Genomic DNA, 17,109 nt, shown 5'->3' on the forward strand with positions numbered 1-17,109 from the left:
CTTGAATCAGCTCCCTGTCCTCCATGTGACTTAGCATAGCTGCTAGGAAGATCTATTTCATGATCTTCCCAGCCCAGAGGTAAGACTGACAGGTCAGTAGTTCTCAGGGTCCTCCTTGCTATCTTTTTTAAAAATGGGTGCAATGTTTCCCTTTTTCCAGTCTTCAGGGACATCACCTGGCTGCCAGGACTTGTCAAGTATCATGGAGAGGGGCTTGGCAACTGCATCAGCCAATTCCCTCCAGATTTTGGGATGCATCTCATCAGGTCCCATAGCCTTGTGCATGTTCAGGTGCCTCAAGTGGTCTCGAACCAGGTCTTCCCTCACAGTGGGAAAAACTTTGCTCCCCCAGTCACCATCTTGCAGTCCATCCCCTTGAGAGGTGTGGGAAGAGACACTGCCGGTGAAGACTGAGGTAAAGAAGACATCCAGTACCTCAGCCTTCTTCTCATCCATAGTTACCAGTTTGCCAGCCTTGCTCATCAAGGGGGGTATGCTTTCTTTGACCTTCCTTTTCTGGTTGACATACCTGTAGAAGCCCTTCTTCTTATTCTTTGCATCCCTTGCCAAGTTCAGCTCCAGCCATGCCTTGGCCCTCCTGACCCCATCCCTACACAACCAGACAGCGTCCCGGTGCTCTTCCCGGGATACCTGTCCCTGCTTCCACTGCCTGTGCAGTTCCTTCTTGCCCTTTAGTCTGCCCAGAAGGTCTCCACTCAGCCATGCTGGTCTCTTGTCTTCCCTCCTGATTTTGTACACCTGGGGATCAAGAGCTCTTGCACTCTACGGAAAGCATCCTTAAAGATCTGCCAGCTCTGTTCTGCTCCCTTGCCCCTGAGGGCAGTTTCCCAGGGGGTCCTATTGACTGACTCCCTGAAGAGCTGGAATTTTGCTTTCCTAAAGTTCAGGGTCCTGACTTTACTCTTCCCCTGCCCCATGTCCCTCAGGACTGTGACCTCCACCAGTGCATGATCCCTACAGCCCAGGCTGCCTCCAATCTTGATGTCACCAATTAGCTTACGTGCATTGGTGACCAACGGGTCCAGTATGGCATCCCCTCTGGTAGGACTACACATTACCTGGCATAGGAAGCTATCCTCCATGTACTTCAAGAGTCTCCTGGGTTGCCTACAGTTCCCAATCTTATGTCATCTGTGCAGTTTAAATAATTTATTGTCCAAGTTGATGCACAGGTATAACTTTTTATTCATGAAAGCATATATGAAAGCAATGATTGAAGAACAAATTTGTGGACATTGGTATATTCTAGAAATTATGATATAGAGGCCACTCTTAAGCATTAATCCACATGAAATGCTCCTGGTGTATAATTGCAGTAATTGTAAATTATGTTTTTAAAAGCTATTAATGATTCAATGCATTTTTGTTTAGTAAACAAAGGATACTTGCATGGAACATGGGTGAAACTTGGTGTGTTAATTGGCCAGAATGTTACTGCTGATGTATCTACACTATAGAAAGTGAACAGGTAGTGTTCACGTTATGTCCTGTTCCTGAGTTCGTATGCTCTTATAATGTTTAGCAAATAGAACTGTATCTCACAAACTCACTCTTCCCTGTCATTTTTTGTTTATGAAGCACTGATTATATTTTTGATACTGAATCAAATGAAATTGCTTGAAAATCTTGAAGGCAGTGAACTGAAATTCTTAGGTGAATCGTATTCTTTTAATGAAACTGGCGTGAATTGAATGGCATTTCTTTTCAGAGTAACATGTGAAGTGGTTATATTGCCAGTGCAACGGTGTGTCTGCGACTTAGTATAAAATGGTACAAGAAGATGCAACTCTGAAAATTGTCATTCAATGATCATACAACCTTTTTCTTACAGGTAGTCAAAATCATTTGTCTTGTCATGCTGACTCATGGCTTTCTTCAGAAGCTCCATGGTGCTTGGCTCAGGGCTGAGGAAGGCCTGAGCTCTTTGAAAGGGAGCAGGTAAGGGACAAGGCAGCATGGCCAGGGCCTCACTGCCCAGATCCCAGTCCCACAGCACCTGAGCAAGGCAAGCCCAGAGATAGTAACCAGGTTCATCCAAGAGTCAAGATCATAAGGCAAAATCATGGTGAGGAGAAAGGTGCAAGGTCAAACCAGAAAGTCAATCCATAGGTCAGGGTCATGTCCAGCAGTTGCTGGGCACATCCACAGTGACAAGGCAGGGCTGAGGTCAAGTCGGTTCACAGGCTGAGGTCTAGATCAAGGTCATCTGTGGTCGGGCATAGCTTAACTGGAGATCAGCATTCCTCCAACACAGCTCAGGCAGGAGCTAAAGGCTCCCGCTAAAGTCCCTAGCTCAAAGTCTAGGGACTGTGCTTAATACACCACCCTCTCTTCATCCTCTCATGTCATAACATAAGGCTGCCAAGTTGTTCAGGCATAATTTCCTCTTCATAACACCATGCTGGCTAATCCCAGTCACCTTCTTGTCCTTCATAGGGTTGAAAATGTCTTCTAGGAGGATTTGCGCTATCACCTTCCCAGGGATCAAGGTGAAGTTATCTTCCTTGAAGACAGGAGTGACATTTGTTTTCTTGAAGATCTCAAGAACCTCCCCTGATCATCATGAGCTTTTAAAGATAATTGAGAGTGGCCTTTTAGTGACATCAGCAAACTCTCTCAGTTCTTGTGGTTGCATCTCATCATGTCCTTGAATTGGACTTTCAACTGGAGCTCTACTGAGGTCTCTAATAACTTAATGAGAAAATAGTATGCTGGATCTTTTGCATCTGAGACCATTTCCAGGCATTCTGATTTAGAAAAGACAAAGAAAAATCTATTGATCTGAATTGTGTGGTATGCAAATGTGGGAAGAATATAAATCAAAAGACAGTTTTTGATGTGGAAATGGCAGATTGCTTTTGGAAAAAAATGCCATTTTGTTAACAAGAGAGAACCACATTCATTCTTGATATAATATTGTTGATTTTTGTCATGTTGTTGTAGGTAAGACATTGGCTCAGAATCCTTCTCCAGTTTCAGAACTAATGAAGACCCTTTTCTGTGGTAAACTCTTGCTAACAAAGAGAGCGCTTCATTTTTATTATCTTCTCTCTTTAGGATAAAGTCAGACACCAAAAGACATTTTCATATTAACTGAGAGGCTGTAGCTTCCCAAACCAGAGTGGGATGAAAGTAAGAATATTGAGATTTTGTTGGAGGAAAAAATACTTTTTCCAGGAAATAATCTCTGGGGCTCTGTAGCAGTGCTTATACAGTTAGTGTGCACTGCCTTAGTGCATTTTCTGCAAACATTTTTCGGTTATTTGGCAGGCACTAAGTATGTTCAGCACAGTGTTAACTACAGAAACATCTATACACATATGTAACTGCAGTGGGGATACATCTGCCCTCAGCCACACAGGCAATGCTGGCAGCTCCACAAAACACCAAAAAAAAAAAGGCATACAACTGTTTTTTTTTTTTTTTGTCAGCCTATGAAGTAGTTTTAATGAAGATTCTTTCGGAGTAGGAACAGAACAAGAGTAAAACATATTTATTTTCTGTCAAGAATAAATTCCTTTTCTATTCGTTGTTATTTTGCTTTGCATCTGGGTCTGCGTTTGCCTTGCTAACGATGGTTGCCTCATGCACAACTTGTGCCTCTCTTCACACTGGTTCAGGATTCCAGGACTGACCCAGCCTCTCAAATCTTTTTTCAGTGCTGCCCAGCTAGCTGTCTCTAACAGCCATTACTCTTGCTGCTGCCTGCTTTTACTGGAGAGTGCCTTGTGAAGGATCATTTTGAAGCTCTTCACTTTTGTGTTATCCCTGTGGACACTTATCTATAACTGCACAGTGCAAACTCGTATATCTTTCTTCTGCTACAGAATTGGACAAGTGGAGATGGAGGAAGATGAAGAAATCTGCACGAAGACAAAAGAAAGTCACAATGTTGAATGTGTACACAACTGCAAACCAAAAGAAACCCTGGAGCAACCAACTAAAAAGTCTAAACAAAGTGACTGATTTAAGGAACACTAACAAAACCCAAAGCAGGAATTTTTAAGCCTTGACCAGAGGAAGCAAAGTTCCTTACTCATTGCAATCCTCTTCTGGCACTTTAAGCCATTACTAATTTTGTCCCTCTTCTGGCATTTTAAGCAATGAAGGGTTTAGGTGTCTTCTACCTGTCCTATTTTGTGACCCTCACATGAGGCTCCCCTCATGCTGACTTGGGGCCAGCATTCAAAGAGCTCTCCTGTGAGGTGCTGATCATATTATTTCTCATCTTTTTGCTTCAAGAAGTCCTGATGGCAAGGGCCAAACCTGTCTTTGTGCTCTTGTGGAAGCCAGACCTACTGGTGTTGCCCATCTGGCTATTCAGAGACTGGAGTCTACCTTGTAAATCCTGCCTGGTCATTTTGAAGTCTTCTATTACAGTGTCTGTAGCTATTTACCATGAACCCTGTTGTTTGGAGTCTTGGAACATCTTAATCAGATTTATGTGTAGAAAAAAAGGGAGAAAGCGTGTCAGTTTTTGTTAGGATCTGGCAAAACATAAGTCACTGAATTAGCAGCTGTACTGGCCTCCTGTGACACCAGTACCCAAATACTAAGTTCTTCAACTTTGTGTATGGATATATAAGCTGCATTTGTTTGCAGTCCGTCTCCGAAAGCTGCTTGGAGAGAAGTTCTGTGCGGAGTAATAAACTTGTGCTGGAATGAATTTGAGAGGGAGAGGAGGAAGAGCTTAGGTTAGCTTGTGGTGTTCTTCAGCATCCCACAGCTTATAGACATGTCCAAAAAGCAATGGGAGGGGGGAAGGAAAGGAGTCAGTTTGTGTGCTTTTTTAGAGCTATTAGGTAACTGGTGGCTCCTGGCTGCAATTTTGTCACTTCCCGGAAGACGAGAGTAGATTGAAAACCTTTTTCAGCAGAAGGTGGTGAATAATGGGATAGCAGCGTTTTCTGATCAGATGGGGATATTCAAAGTGGAAATAATGAGTGCCCATTCTAGAGAGCTGAGAAGCTTTTGAGGTATTAGAATGTATCCCCACAAACCGTATGATTTAGAAAAAGCTGGTTCAGGGTGTCCAACATGCTTCACACTAAGGCTTTGGCCTTGAAATCCTGACCTGACTAATAGCATCTTGGCAATTTTGAGGCATGAAGGAGAGAAAATGGTATCTTCTGTGTAGAGATGAATGAGTTGGTAGCAGCAGCATCAGCATGAAGAGGTTTTAATAGTTACTTTATTCCTTCCTGAGTGTAAACCAAATTAAGTACTTCCTTTCTCCCAACTTTCTGACTCTTGATAGCATTTACCTGACACCAGAAAATTGAACTTTAAGGTTTTCTGAAAGTATATTTTCTTGTTAGATGCCTTCCAATTAAGAATTAAGCCAAATGCTGATTGGAGATCTCAGTATATTTCAAAATGGTAACTAAGGTCTTAAAAACCATTACAAACACATATAAGAGTGTCATCATTAAAAACTTTGGCTCTGAGGACATTCTGGAATCAGTTTAATCCAAGTCTGTAAGTCATCACTTTCCTCAGTTATTCTCCCTTCCGCTCCATATCGAAATACATAGCCAAGACCACTGCTTCCTAGCACAGGCTGCCAAATTATGAAAAATGAACGCGATAAAAGTTTGTCATGGTCATCAGACAAGCAGAACAAATACTTGAGGAATATTTCCTATTAAAAATCCTATGCAGTTCATTATGAATACTGACAGAGAAAAATATTACCTAAGAAAAACATTCTTACATAAATCATAATTCCATTTAGTTAGAGATCATAAAAAATACTATTTCAAAATGTCTAATTATTGTTGTCTATCAATTAGATTAAAACATGTATTAATTGCCACCAGTTTGCAATGCAATAGAAAAATTATATTGAGTATATGTTCTTACTGTAATTTATTCATGTAATACTAAACTGCCCATTGATTTTTAATTTTGTTATATGTTGGTAACTGGGAGTATGTAACATTTGTAGTGTGCAGTGCAGTTACACACAGTATAAACTACAGCAATTGGGGAAGTAAGCTGAAATCATCATTATGGTTTTGAGGGTAATCTCATTTCCAGTTAGGCATGCCAGAATTTAGTACCTTAATAAAGAGTACATATGTGATTGTCAGTTCATTTGTCTGTTTGTCCTCCCTTCTCCTGGTTGCTTTGGAACCTATTGTTTAATTTCTGTAGAACTTGCCAGTAACGGAGATGTTTAGAGATATATAATATATGAAGAAATTTCATGAAGACTGTTAGATAGTAATGTGAAATAAACTTCATGAAAACTGGTAGATAGTAAAGGAGAGGGAGCCTAGTAATAATGCTGAGGGAAAGGAAGGAGAAATCTACCGTTACACATTTAACTTGGTAGTGTATTGCTGGTCCTGTAAGTAAATACATTTATATTACAGATTTTAATCTTTATTTTTAAAGAGTGAAGGAGATTTATTTCTTGGAAAAGACTGAGGGTATTTAAAAAATCAGACATGGGACTATTTCTGTAATATATTGAAGATTGATGTATTAGCCCATTTTTTAAGTAAGCTGTTAAAATTTTATGGTATTAAATGTCTTTTTTTTTTTTTTTTTTTTTTTTGTAATAGCACACTAGTACCCATTGCTATATCAGATCCAGGACCTAACAATGAATCTCAGTCTTTTTGGGATAACATTTTAGTTTTTGAGGTGGATGAGAGTATCAGTTGTTTACAGATTCTGCTTCCAAAATTCAAGCCAAACCCAAAGTTGCTGTTAGTTTTACCTAAATATATATCTGAATAGGTTTGAATTTGTTTGTTTGTTTATTTCAATTAATTGTATATCAAATGTGTTTGAGCAGTTTTAGTAGTAAAGAAATAAAATTATGTAGAGGTGGTGCTTAGGGACATGGTTTAGTGGTGGACTAGGCAGTGCTAGGTTAACAGTTGGACCTGATGATCTTGAAGGTCTTTTCCAAACTAAACAATTCTCTTATTCTATGATTCGCTGATCCCAGAGACACATGTAAACACAAAAAGACCTCTCTGCAGGCAGGAAGGGGAGTGTAGGGGCTGTCTGGTTCCTTCTGAACGAAGAGAGTATGAGTTCCCCTCTGGCAAAATACTACTTTAGATTCAGCATATGGAGAGTCATTAATTATAGTTAATTATATTGATTATGTGCATTACACAGAAGTGATCTAAAGGGACCATAACTCTGATTCTTTTTTCGAGTGTATTTTTCCTGGTTTTGATTCAAGAGCTTACAGTTATGATTGGTTTTCATCTACGCTGGCATACAGATAGGCTCTGTGTATGTACAGAGCTGAATAAAATAAATCCAGTCATTCCACAGAACAGCCTGGAGCTACAAGAAACTTAAATCTGTAATAATGATAAAAGGAAAATCACATCAAATAACATAGATATTACAGAAAAAGAGTATCCTGCTGGTGTCCACAATGCTCTGATTGCAAAAGCTACAAAGAAAATTACACATACAAATTAGAAGACAGTGTCACAACTTCCGGGCTTGTAAAATAACATCAATTCCCCTTCCACAAAGGCACTTTTTACCGACTTTATTTTAGCACTGAAAATCTGGAGCAGTTTGCTGATGTCTGGAATAATGAGGAATTAAAACTCTTATTTTCTTATTGATTCCCAGTTACTTTGAAAACTCTTAGGTTGTTGGGTTTTGGGGTGCTGTCTTTTTTTTAATTGAGTAATTTCTTGCAAAATTGGAATTTATTTTTCTGCTTATCTTTCTGAAAAACATTTGAGATCCTCCTTGATATAAACAAAGGGTTTGAGGCTACTGGAGCTTCCTGTTTGTTCTCTTCATCCGTAATGTGTTCTTGTTGTGGCCTTCATTTAAGGATTTAAATACATTTTACCTTTCAGAGTATTAAATATAATGTTACAGTCACTAAAGAAATTGATTTTTACTCTTAATTCCTGGGAAGGTAAGTCTGCAGTTGCCCATATTCCATCTGTCTGTCAACCTGTCATGTTCTGTACCCAAATAACTTTAATTCATGAACTTTCCCCATCAGCTCTGAAACAGAAATAGAAATCCAAAAGATTGCTATATTGTTTTATTAAAGACAGAAGCTTTCATGATAGAGACCCCAACTTAGTGATCTCACTAAGACAAGTATAGGAAAAGGCCAGTTGCACTGTGTAACAGCAGCTGATGGACGAGGCACCACTTGATCACTAGTTTTAGGCCAGTTATAACAATTTTTGGCGTGTTTGAGGAGTCGGAAGTGTTGTATAAGTAAGGAAATAAATGGGCAAAAGGATACAAATCCCTATCAATCCAGACTTAGTACATGGCATAGTACCTGGTGACCATGTGAATGACCAGTTTACATGGTGGCTAAGCACTTCCTTCTTAAGTGCTGCTTTTCCGTTTTTACCCAACGTTGTTCTTGCTAGCTGAATTTTGTCTGAGTCTAAAGCTGTACAGGTTCCAAAGAAGTATAGGCTTGTTCCCTAGTTTGGCTAGTCACACCACAAACCATCAAATGAAAGATCAAATGGGGGGAGAGGCAATTCATCTTTACAGAGCTGAAGAATTTGCACCTTGGCAGTGACACAAGAATTCTTTTTTCTCCCATTAATTTCAATGCAGGTGTTATAAATTATAGCCTTTCTTGCCCACCCTTAATCTTCCATTTCCTCAGCTTTCTTATCCAGAAGTGGAATATAACTATTAAAAAAGTTATTAATTGTTTGTGTTGGGGTTCTTTTTGGTAAAAATTATGTTCATGAAAGAACTGCAGGAAGGATCTGTACAATCTCTAAGAAGAAAGAAGTGCAACAAAATAACTCATAAACTGCAGGCTTTCCACATAGGGAGACTCTGTAGAGAACTCTGATTTTTATATTCAGTATTTGAACAGCATTTACTAAGATATTTAGCAAATTACTTATGCTTCAGTTCAGAATCAGCAGCCTATAATTCTTTTATTTTTATATAGCATAGTACTTCCTTGTATACATATACCACTGTAGGAAGCTTTCATCAATTGAACTTCTGTAGAATATACTATGTTTTTTTGAGCAACTCATTGAACTTTAGCACTTTCTTGAGAAATTAGTCATAGCTACTTAACTTTGTCTTCATTTGCTTTTAAATAAGTCTATTTTGATAGTTAAGTACTAGACATGAGGTTACTGAAAAATACATGTGTTTGAATGTAAAAATACAATTTAGAAAATGCCTGGAAGTGCATACAGTTTTCTGGAAGTGTATACAGTTTTCTGTAGGTCAGAAGAGATAGAAGAGAGATCAGGCATGATAATGTTCCTTGAATGATTAGAGGTACAAGCTGTACTTGGAGTACCTAGAGATACTTCCCGGTGGTATCTTGGTGTTCTTTGCATTAATTTTTGACTCATACTTAGATCACTTTCTGTAGACATTGAATTGATTAAGCAGAAACTTCACCACAGTGTACACTTAATGGATATATCTAAAGGGGTGCACATGGCCCAGGAGATGGACTTGCCTCTCCACAGGCTGTACAGAGAGGTTAGAACTTCTGTTCTGAGTGTTCCCGTATGGTGAATAGAGTGGGAGCGTACTAGAGTTTACATATGTTGTGGTGTTTTGTTTTTTTAATACAATGTTTGTAAAGGAGATGAACTAGGTTCATGCGACACTGTCATTGAGGTCACCCTGGCCTTTTTCTGCTGTTGAGTTACCATCGTTAGTTACACCCTTTTCCACAGCTCAGGCTTGGCCTCCATGGCAGAAGTCCTGACCTTGTTGTGCAGTCTATTCAGGTGCCCCTTAGTTTTCTTACAGACATTCTTGGCTACAGTTTTATCTGCATAGGTGATTGGAGCTCTCGCAGCAAGATGCAGAGTTTCTTACCAGAAGATCCACCACACCTGTTATTATCCAACATTCATTTTGGGGGAGGGAGGCATGGGATGGGGAGCGGGAAAAAAAAAAAAGAGGAAAAGAGAAAGAGCTGCAGAGTCCTAGCCTAGAGAAATGACAAGGTAGAACACTGGTCTGACTCAGGATTTCGTTCCAAGTACTTCAGTCCAGGTGGGGTCTTCTCAGAACAGGTTCCTGAACAGGAGGAACTTTTTGTATGGTTTCAGACTGATTAGAGTACTTATTTAGGAAGTGGGAAGCACCCTTAATTGTTTTGGACTGAGGAAAACTTTAAACCTGTTCCTTCTGGGAGAATGCCTGTAAGACTTTAGAGCAAACCTGGGATGGAGCTTGTCTCCAGCTCACGTGTTGAAACTGTACCGCAGTTCAGAAGAAAATGCAAGACTTAGGAGAAGAGAGATACTCATCAAGAAGTATGTATGTTGTTTATTTTGTTTAGTAATGTTAATTGCATTTTCCATTGAACAGTCTATTAACAGTATGTATTTCACTCAGTAACTCTTCAGTGACAAATGCAGAAATAATCACTCAAGCCAGACTTCATACAGGCAAAAAATCTGTTAGTCTGAGTTAGAAACCAGTTAATCCGTTTCTTGGAAATTTTTTCTAAGTTAATGCCCTAGTGACACATTTCTGAATGAACTCCGTGCTAGCCAAAAGAACTAATGATGTTTTGAACACAGCTTCTATCTACATATTCACTTATACACTTATGTGTTACATCTACACTAAGAATGGCAATGGCTGAGATTCTGAGTTGTCTTTGAACAGCCTAATTCAGAGCCAGCACAGAGCTTCATGTGGGCTGAATTACCCCACTGAGGATATGAAAAGCCTGGTTAATTAGCTTCCTTGCCTGTCAGTCACTTGTTTCCATCTATTTTCTCACTTCAGCTAGTTCAGTCATAAAACTGTGATCTGTTTTTCTACGGCTGTGAAGATGATACTGATAATTTACTCCTCCATCTACCCATCACAGTATTTTTTTTTTAATTTTGATTGTTTATATTCCTGAAGTTTTGCTTTAAATAGTCTGTGACTTTATGAAGCTGGACAATACATTTAGTAAGTTTGTGTGCGGCTTTTCAACAATGATCTGTACATAGAGATTATGACAGCACACCATTGATTTCAATTCAGTGTTCATTTTGTTACTAAACCTTCCTGCTGCATATCTGAGAATTTTCTATGCTCAGCAATCTTTATTTTCAGGCATTTGTTCTAATTTCATAATTTCATTTCAAAAACCAGCAGTGGTTGCCAGTTGGAACACCCCACCCCTGCGCTGTAATCTGTCATGCAAGATGGTTGTTCACTAATCCATGTCTGCTAAGTACTATGATACTGTTGACATCAAAGCAGAATCAAGCAGTTGTGGTTTATAAGGAAATATGAAAGTATTTTGAGTGCAAATGTTTTTCTGTACACCATCATCTCTTATGCTTTTTAAATTATTTGCTGCCATGGAATATTTAATTTAAACTTTTTCTTATCCTTCTACTTCATAACAGGGGTTCTTTGGATGAAGTAAGATATGTAGATTTTTCTCCTTGTTTTTACATTTATGTATTTTAGAAAATTTTAAGAATTCAGATGTTGCTTTTAGAAACATTATAATGCCATGATTGTAAAGTTTCAGGGAAAGAAAGAAAAGTATTATCAAACTGAAAACATCACTCCTTTTTGCAGCAAAGACGTACTGTTCCCGCTTTTAGTTTTTTGGTGAGATTTCAGCTATGTCACAGATCGAGGAATAGGTATTGCCTGTAATGATGTTATAATTTGTGAGGAAAATAAAAACATTTCTTTAAAACTTTCATTTTAAAGTGTGCATTTATAAAAGGAGCATTAAAACTCCTTTTATAAAGGAGTATTTTAAAAAAAATTAAAAAAATATAAAGCATTTTTTTTTGTGAATAAAATGTATTCCTCAAGGAGAAGGATTTCTGTTAATAGGACAGTTTCTCTTTTCTCTGAATCGCTGTAGCGTACTGTCGGACTTCTTTTCTGACATCTCTGTCTCTGTCGCTACTAGCAATTCAGAAAAGATTCCCTGGTACATAGGTACACCAAAGCCAACCAGTGAATGACCACTGGGGAAATCTATCATAAACCTCATGATTAGATTGACTGTGGAGTACTAATGAAATTTTTGCCTGCTTTCTTTCTCCTTCCCTTCCAGACTATGGTACTACAACATCATGTGGTGCTTGTAATCCAGGCTGTGTGATACCCTAGGGCCGTACAGATAGAGACCCGTTCTGACCAAACTGCAGCTGTGTCTCAACTTGAGATCCCTTTTAATATTATCTTTTTTAATTGAATTAAGAGATAGTTTCCTTACTGTGTTTCTTCTGCTCCGAGTGAGCTAGGGTGGGTAAATGTGTCTCTCTTTTTGCAGCAATAAATTGGGAACAGTTGAAAGCGCTCGCATCGCCACGCAGTGTCCTGTCCTTTTGAAAGGTCAAGCCCAGGAAGGCCTGCCTCTCTCCTCTCTTCGCTTTCTCTGAAATGTCCCAGACAATTAATAAATAAAACAGGGTTCTTATTTCTCGTGTCATGTGTTGTTGTGTACACTGAGCATCTGATGCTGTAAGTTTGACCCTAAATCTTATAGATTAAGTTTTGCGGTTTAGGCATATGCATTTTTTTGGTAGTGATGAAAAGCATATTTTAGTAGAGACATGTCAGATCTCGCTACTTAAACATTGCTTACTGTCACCAATGTTAATATTTATAACTGACTGACAGATAGTAGTGGGCCAGGCTGAGGTAAAATGCAAGTCAGGCTGCTGATGCAGGTGAATCTTTTCACCCCGTAATCATATAGCACTGCCAAAGAAAATGTCTTGCCAAAAGAGTGTGGCAGTAACATGGCTTCTGACGTTATTAGGTGCCGAAGCTATCATTTTACATCAGTAGATCATGATCCCACCGAATTAATACTCAGCAGTGGATGTAGAACATGAGCTGATTTTCTTTTTCAGAAAGTGTATGCCTTATTGAGTAGGCAAGCATATTGTTCATTATCATTCTTATTAAATCCTAAATTAAAACGGTATTGCTTGGGATTTTGCTACTAATTGTGAAGGCTTTTGGAAAGGTGAACCTTTGATAGAAATCAAAAAAGCGGTATTCATACCTGCAGCAATCTTTCATTGCAGGTCAGGATTACATTCTGTTAATTTATTTATGTAAAATCCCTGACGTCTTTTTTTTTGCTTCTTTAACCCTTAGATATTGGCAAATGTAATCATTTTTATCTGCGGAAACTTGGCAGGAGCATATCACAAACACCTCATGGAACTTGCACTGCAGCAGACGTATCAGGACACGTGCAACTGCATCAAATCCCGTATCAAGTTAGAATTTGAGAAGAGGCAACAGGTAAATTCACACCCATGTCTGGGTCTGTTTTGCCCCATTCATCACTATATAATCCAGTTTGCTAATGCAAGTACACTTAATGAATTACTTAAAGTTACTTAATGAAATATGCAAAGCCTTTGGAACAGGGCTGTGCACAATTTTCATCTGAATATAAGAATTTATTATAATTGTGTTGTCAAATACCTGTTTTCTTTCTTCTTTTCTATGAAAATATTTTATGATAAAGAAAGTTGGAAATGGTATATAGGTTCTGTTTGGACACTGTCTCCTTTGTTGTCATCATTGAATGAGCTATTTGATGTACATGGGCACTTTGGGCATCTTCAGTTCTTCATGCCCAAGACCAATGCTGCAAAATCACTGTGAGGAGATGTTACTGCACTGTTTTTGAAAAATACTTGAAACTACAATACTGATGAATCATGTGATACAGTTCTAGAGGTCAGGTATGTTAAGAGGAGCTACGGGAATTGCATAATGAGACTATCTGTCATTTATTGTAGCAGCTGAATAAAAGGCTTCTCTGATTGCTTTATATAGTTCTTTTTCTCTTTGTAAGTTCTGTACAGTGCCTATCATCCTGACAGATAGGTGCTTCATTTAAGAGAATTTGAAATACAAATTAGCTCATCAAGTAGTAAAGAAGATAGGTGCATTTTGCTTTGAAGGTCATCAGACTTAAACTTCTATGAACTGTTAAGGGTCAGAGAATAGAGCCTTCGCTGACACATTTCTGTTGTCACAAAAAAGTGCAGATGTACACCTTGTAAGTCCCAACTGACCTTAGCTGTCATGTCTGACTCACAAATACCTGTAGCCATTTTAAGGAAGGTTTTCAAGATCCATCACCAATACTTTTTTTGCAGAAAAAGCAAATGGAGACTCCCTGCCAGGACTTCAACAGGTGGTGTGTGTTCAGAGGGCGAGCTTTATTCTGCTGGGCACTTGGGTTGCATACTGGCTGAAGTTGCTGCAGAACGTTTAAGGTAGTCCTAAGGAGAACATTTTACAGTAAAGGCAGGTTTTGATGTTTACATGCAAAATCTGCATAAGGTACTATTGTAGGAGACATTGTGTAAGAGTAGTCACTTATAAGTTTCTACCTTGGCCTCTGTGATCTGTGTGCAGTGATCAGTAGGCTTTATAACTGGTAGTACACAATGCACATTTTACTATCTGTTGAAAATATGGGCCGGAGTGTCTCCAAATTCGTTCCAGTGGGTGCAGGGCAACCAATGCCAGGTATCTGGGAGCAGCACCACTCCAGATTGAGGAGTCTCCAGTGATGTGGGGTCGACATGCTGGCTTCTAGGCTCATGGTGACTTTACAGAAGATGGTTAACACGGCTCCCTGTGCTCAGGCCTCGGCTGCCAGAAGGATGCATGCAAACGGTTATCAAACAGCATAATTCATAGCAGGCATCAAGGTGTCTCTTATTCAGGAGGAACATGAGCTCTTAGCTTCCTGAGCACAGTTGTAAGGGCCCAGGTTTCTATTATTGGTTGCTTTTTCCTACAGGCGTAGGAAATGCATCAGTGTATCTGCCAGAACCAGGAGGGTGTGTTGCTGGACACACTCTGCAGGTAAACCCAAAGGGGTAAGGATGAAGTCAGTAGCTTTCAGAAGTCAGCAGTTAGAACAGACATAGTGCTAGCTGGTGGCTTCTGTAAATGTGTACTCTTTGCTAAACACTGCTAATTTCTATGGAAAGACATAAGTAAGTAGTTTTGGTTTACTAGCACTTCTGAAGATCTTTCAAAAACCATTGAGAACCTGAAAATGGAGAGAAGCAAAAATATCTGGAATTCTGTGCCAGAAGCTTCTTCCTCTTTGTGGTTCGTAGGAGTTGTGTTTCTAATATGCTGGAGCCCAGCAAGATGGAAAGCACCAACAGTTGTCTTTTATTCATGAATTTTGTTGTTATATAAAAATGAAGGACATTGTACGTAATCTGATACATATATCACAGAATCACAGAATCACAGAATCACTAAGGTTGGAAAGGACCTTCAAGATCATCAAGTCCAACCATTAATTCCAGTGCCACCATGTTCCCTAAACCATGTCCTGAAGTGCCACATCCACACGTTTTTTGAACACTTCCAGAGATGACGACTCCACCACCTCCCTGGGCAGCCTGTTCCAATGCCTGACCACCCTCTCGGTGAAGAAATTTTTCCCAATATCAAATCTAAAACTCCCCTGGCACAACTTGAGGCCATTTCCTCTCGTCCTATCACTAGTTACTTGGGAGAAGAGACCAACATCCTCGTCGCCACAACCCCCTTTCAGGTAGTTGTAGAGAGCGATAAGGTCTCCCCTCAGCCTCCTCTTCTCCAGACTAAACAACCCCAGTTCCCTCAGCCGCTCCTCATAAGACTTGTGCTGCAGCCCCCTCATCACCAGCTTCGTTTCCCTTCTCTGGACACGCTCCAGCACCTCAGCATCCTTCTTGTAGTGAGGGGCCCAGAACTGAACACAGTATTCAAACATATATATATGTATGTGCTGTCATATTTGTGTTTTGATAGAAATAAATATATAAAATTAGTTAAGACATCTACATACCTCTAAGTAGTGTATTGCAGGTCTGGATTAATAACAGATGGATCAATGACTCATTAAACTGAAGTATTCTATGAATGTTAATGATCCTTCTAACCTCCGATGAACCATTAGGTCCTCAGATCTTTTTATATACATTTCTTTAGCCTTTATCCTCTCAAGCCCGTAATATGTCCTTTATCTCGTGTCACAGTTTTTCCAACCAGAAAGACAAAGAGGTGCACATCTTTATTATCACACTTAAGAATGATAGATATTTAAATGTGAAAAGGTAAATGAGGATTAATTTGATAAGTTGTGTTTTTTTCTCCCAGGGTTCTTTGTCTACTTCTTTGTCTGTAAACTTTGGTGCAGAAGTGGATGTACTTTAGTCTGTCTTTTAATACTGCTTGATTTGCCAAGCAGATAGAGAAAATCATCCACATTGTTAGTATTCAGGGAGCAAGTCAAGCATATTGCTGGCTATTTTTAGAGGATTGAGATACATTGAAACAGTAGGAGCAGGTGCATTTTAAAAACTGTTGAGTTTGATCAAAGCCTTCATTAGCCTATGAAAGGCTGTAGCATGACCCTTGATTCTGTGTCTCTTTAACAGGAAAAATTCAATTTACTTCAGTGAGAAGTAACTGAAGCTACATTTATACAAGTGCAGAGCATAGGATATGCTTCTAAATGCTTAGAGCTCCAGACCAAATTTGCAAATCTGTCCAGATCATGGACATTGTATCTTTTATACTTGCTTTTGAAAGATTTGCAGTTTACCTTCTGAGTTACTCCTTGGAGTTCCTCTTATTTTGTTTGACAGTGGGCTCATACGGATGTAGCCATCTGCTGTTTTTCAGTTGGGGTTTTTTTGTGTCTTTGAACAACCTTTTTGAGAATACCATTTTGATTGTATCAATAGATAAGTATATTGAATTACCACTGAACAATTATGCCAAAGAACTCAAGAGAAACACCAAATTCAGTCTTCTCAAGTGAGACCAGCGTCCATTAGTATCTGGTGAAATGCGTGTGTTTGTATATCCTGAGGTACAAGCTAGACGTCTTGTACCCACACTGCTGTGTGGTTCTGTTAGGCACAGCAAAGGCTGGCTGCTCCCAAGGGGAGGGGAAGCCATGAGTGGTAACATCTCTCAGCAGGGCAGGGCCCTCACCAGCCAGGGCTCCGTCCCACGGCACAAGGTGAGCTGGGCAAACCCAGTGCTGGCAGCCAGTGTTGTGCAAGAGCCCAGAACATCGGGCAAGTTTGTGGAGATGGGGCAGGTCTGAGG

The 17,109-nt window shown here is 39.4% G+C and overlaps 1 protein-coding gene across 1 annotated transcript in view; it reads left to right on the forward strand.

The window, feature by feature from the left end:
• The window catches only part of ADCY2 (adenylate cyclase 2), a gene marked incomplete at its 3' end in the record, with an annotated part of 224,900 nt that overhangs the window by 90,873 nt on the left and 116,918 nt on the right, over positions 1-17,109 (forward strand). Inside the window, exon 4 of the mRNA XM_081996352.1 lies at positions 13,117-13,266. Coding sequence (XP_081852478.1) covers positions 13,117-13,266 — 150 coding nt within the window. The remainder of the gene's footprint in view (positions 1-13,116; positions 13,267-17,109) is intronic.

This window comes from Phaethon aethereus (assembly GCF_964289735.1).
Source record: "Phaethon aethereus genome assembly, chromosome: 2".
Lineage (NCBI taxonomy): Eukaryota > Metazoa > Chordata > Aves > Phaethontiformes > Phaethontidae > Phaethon > Phaethon aethereus.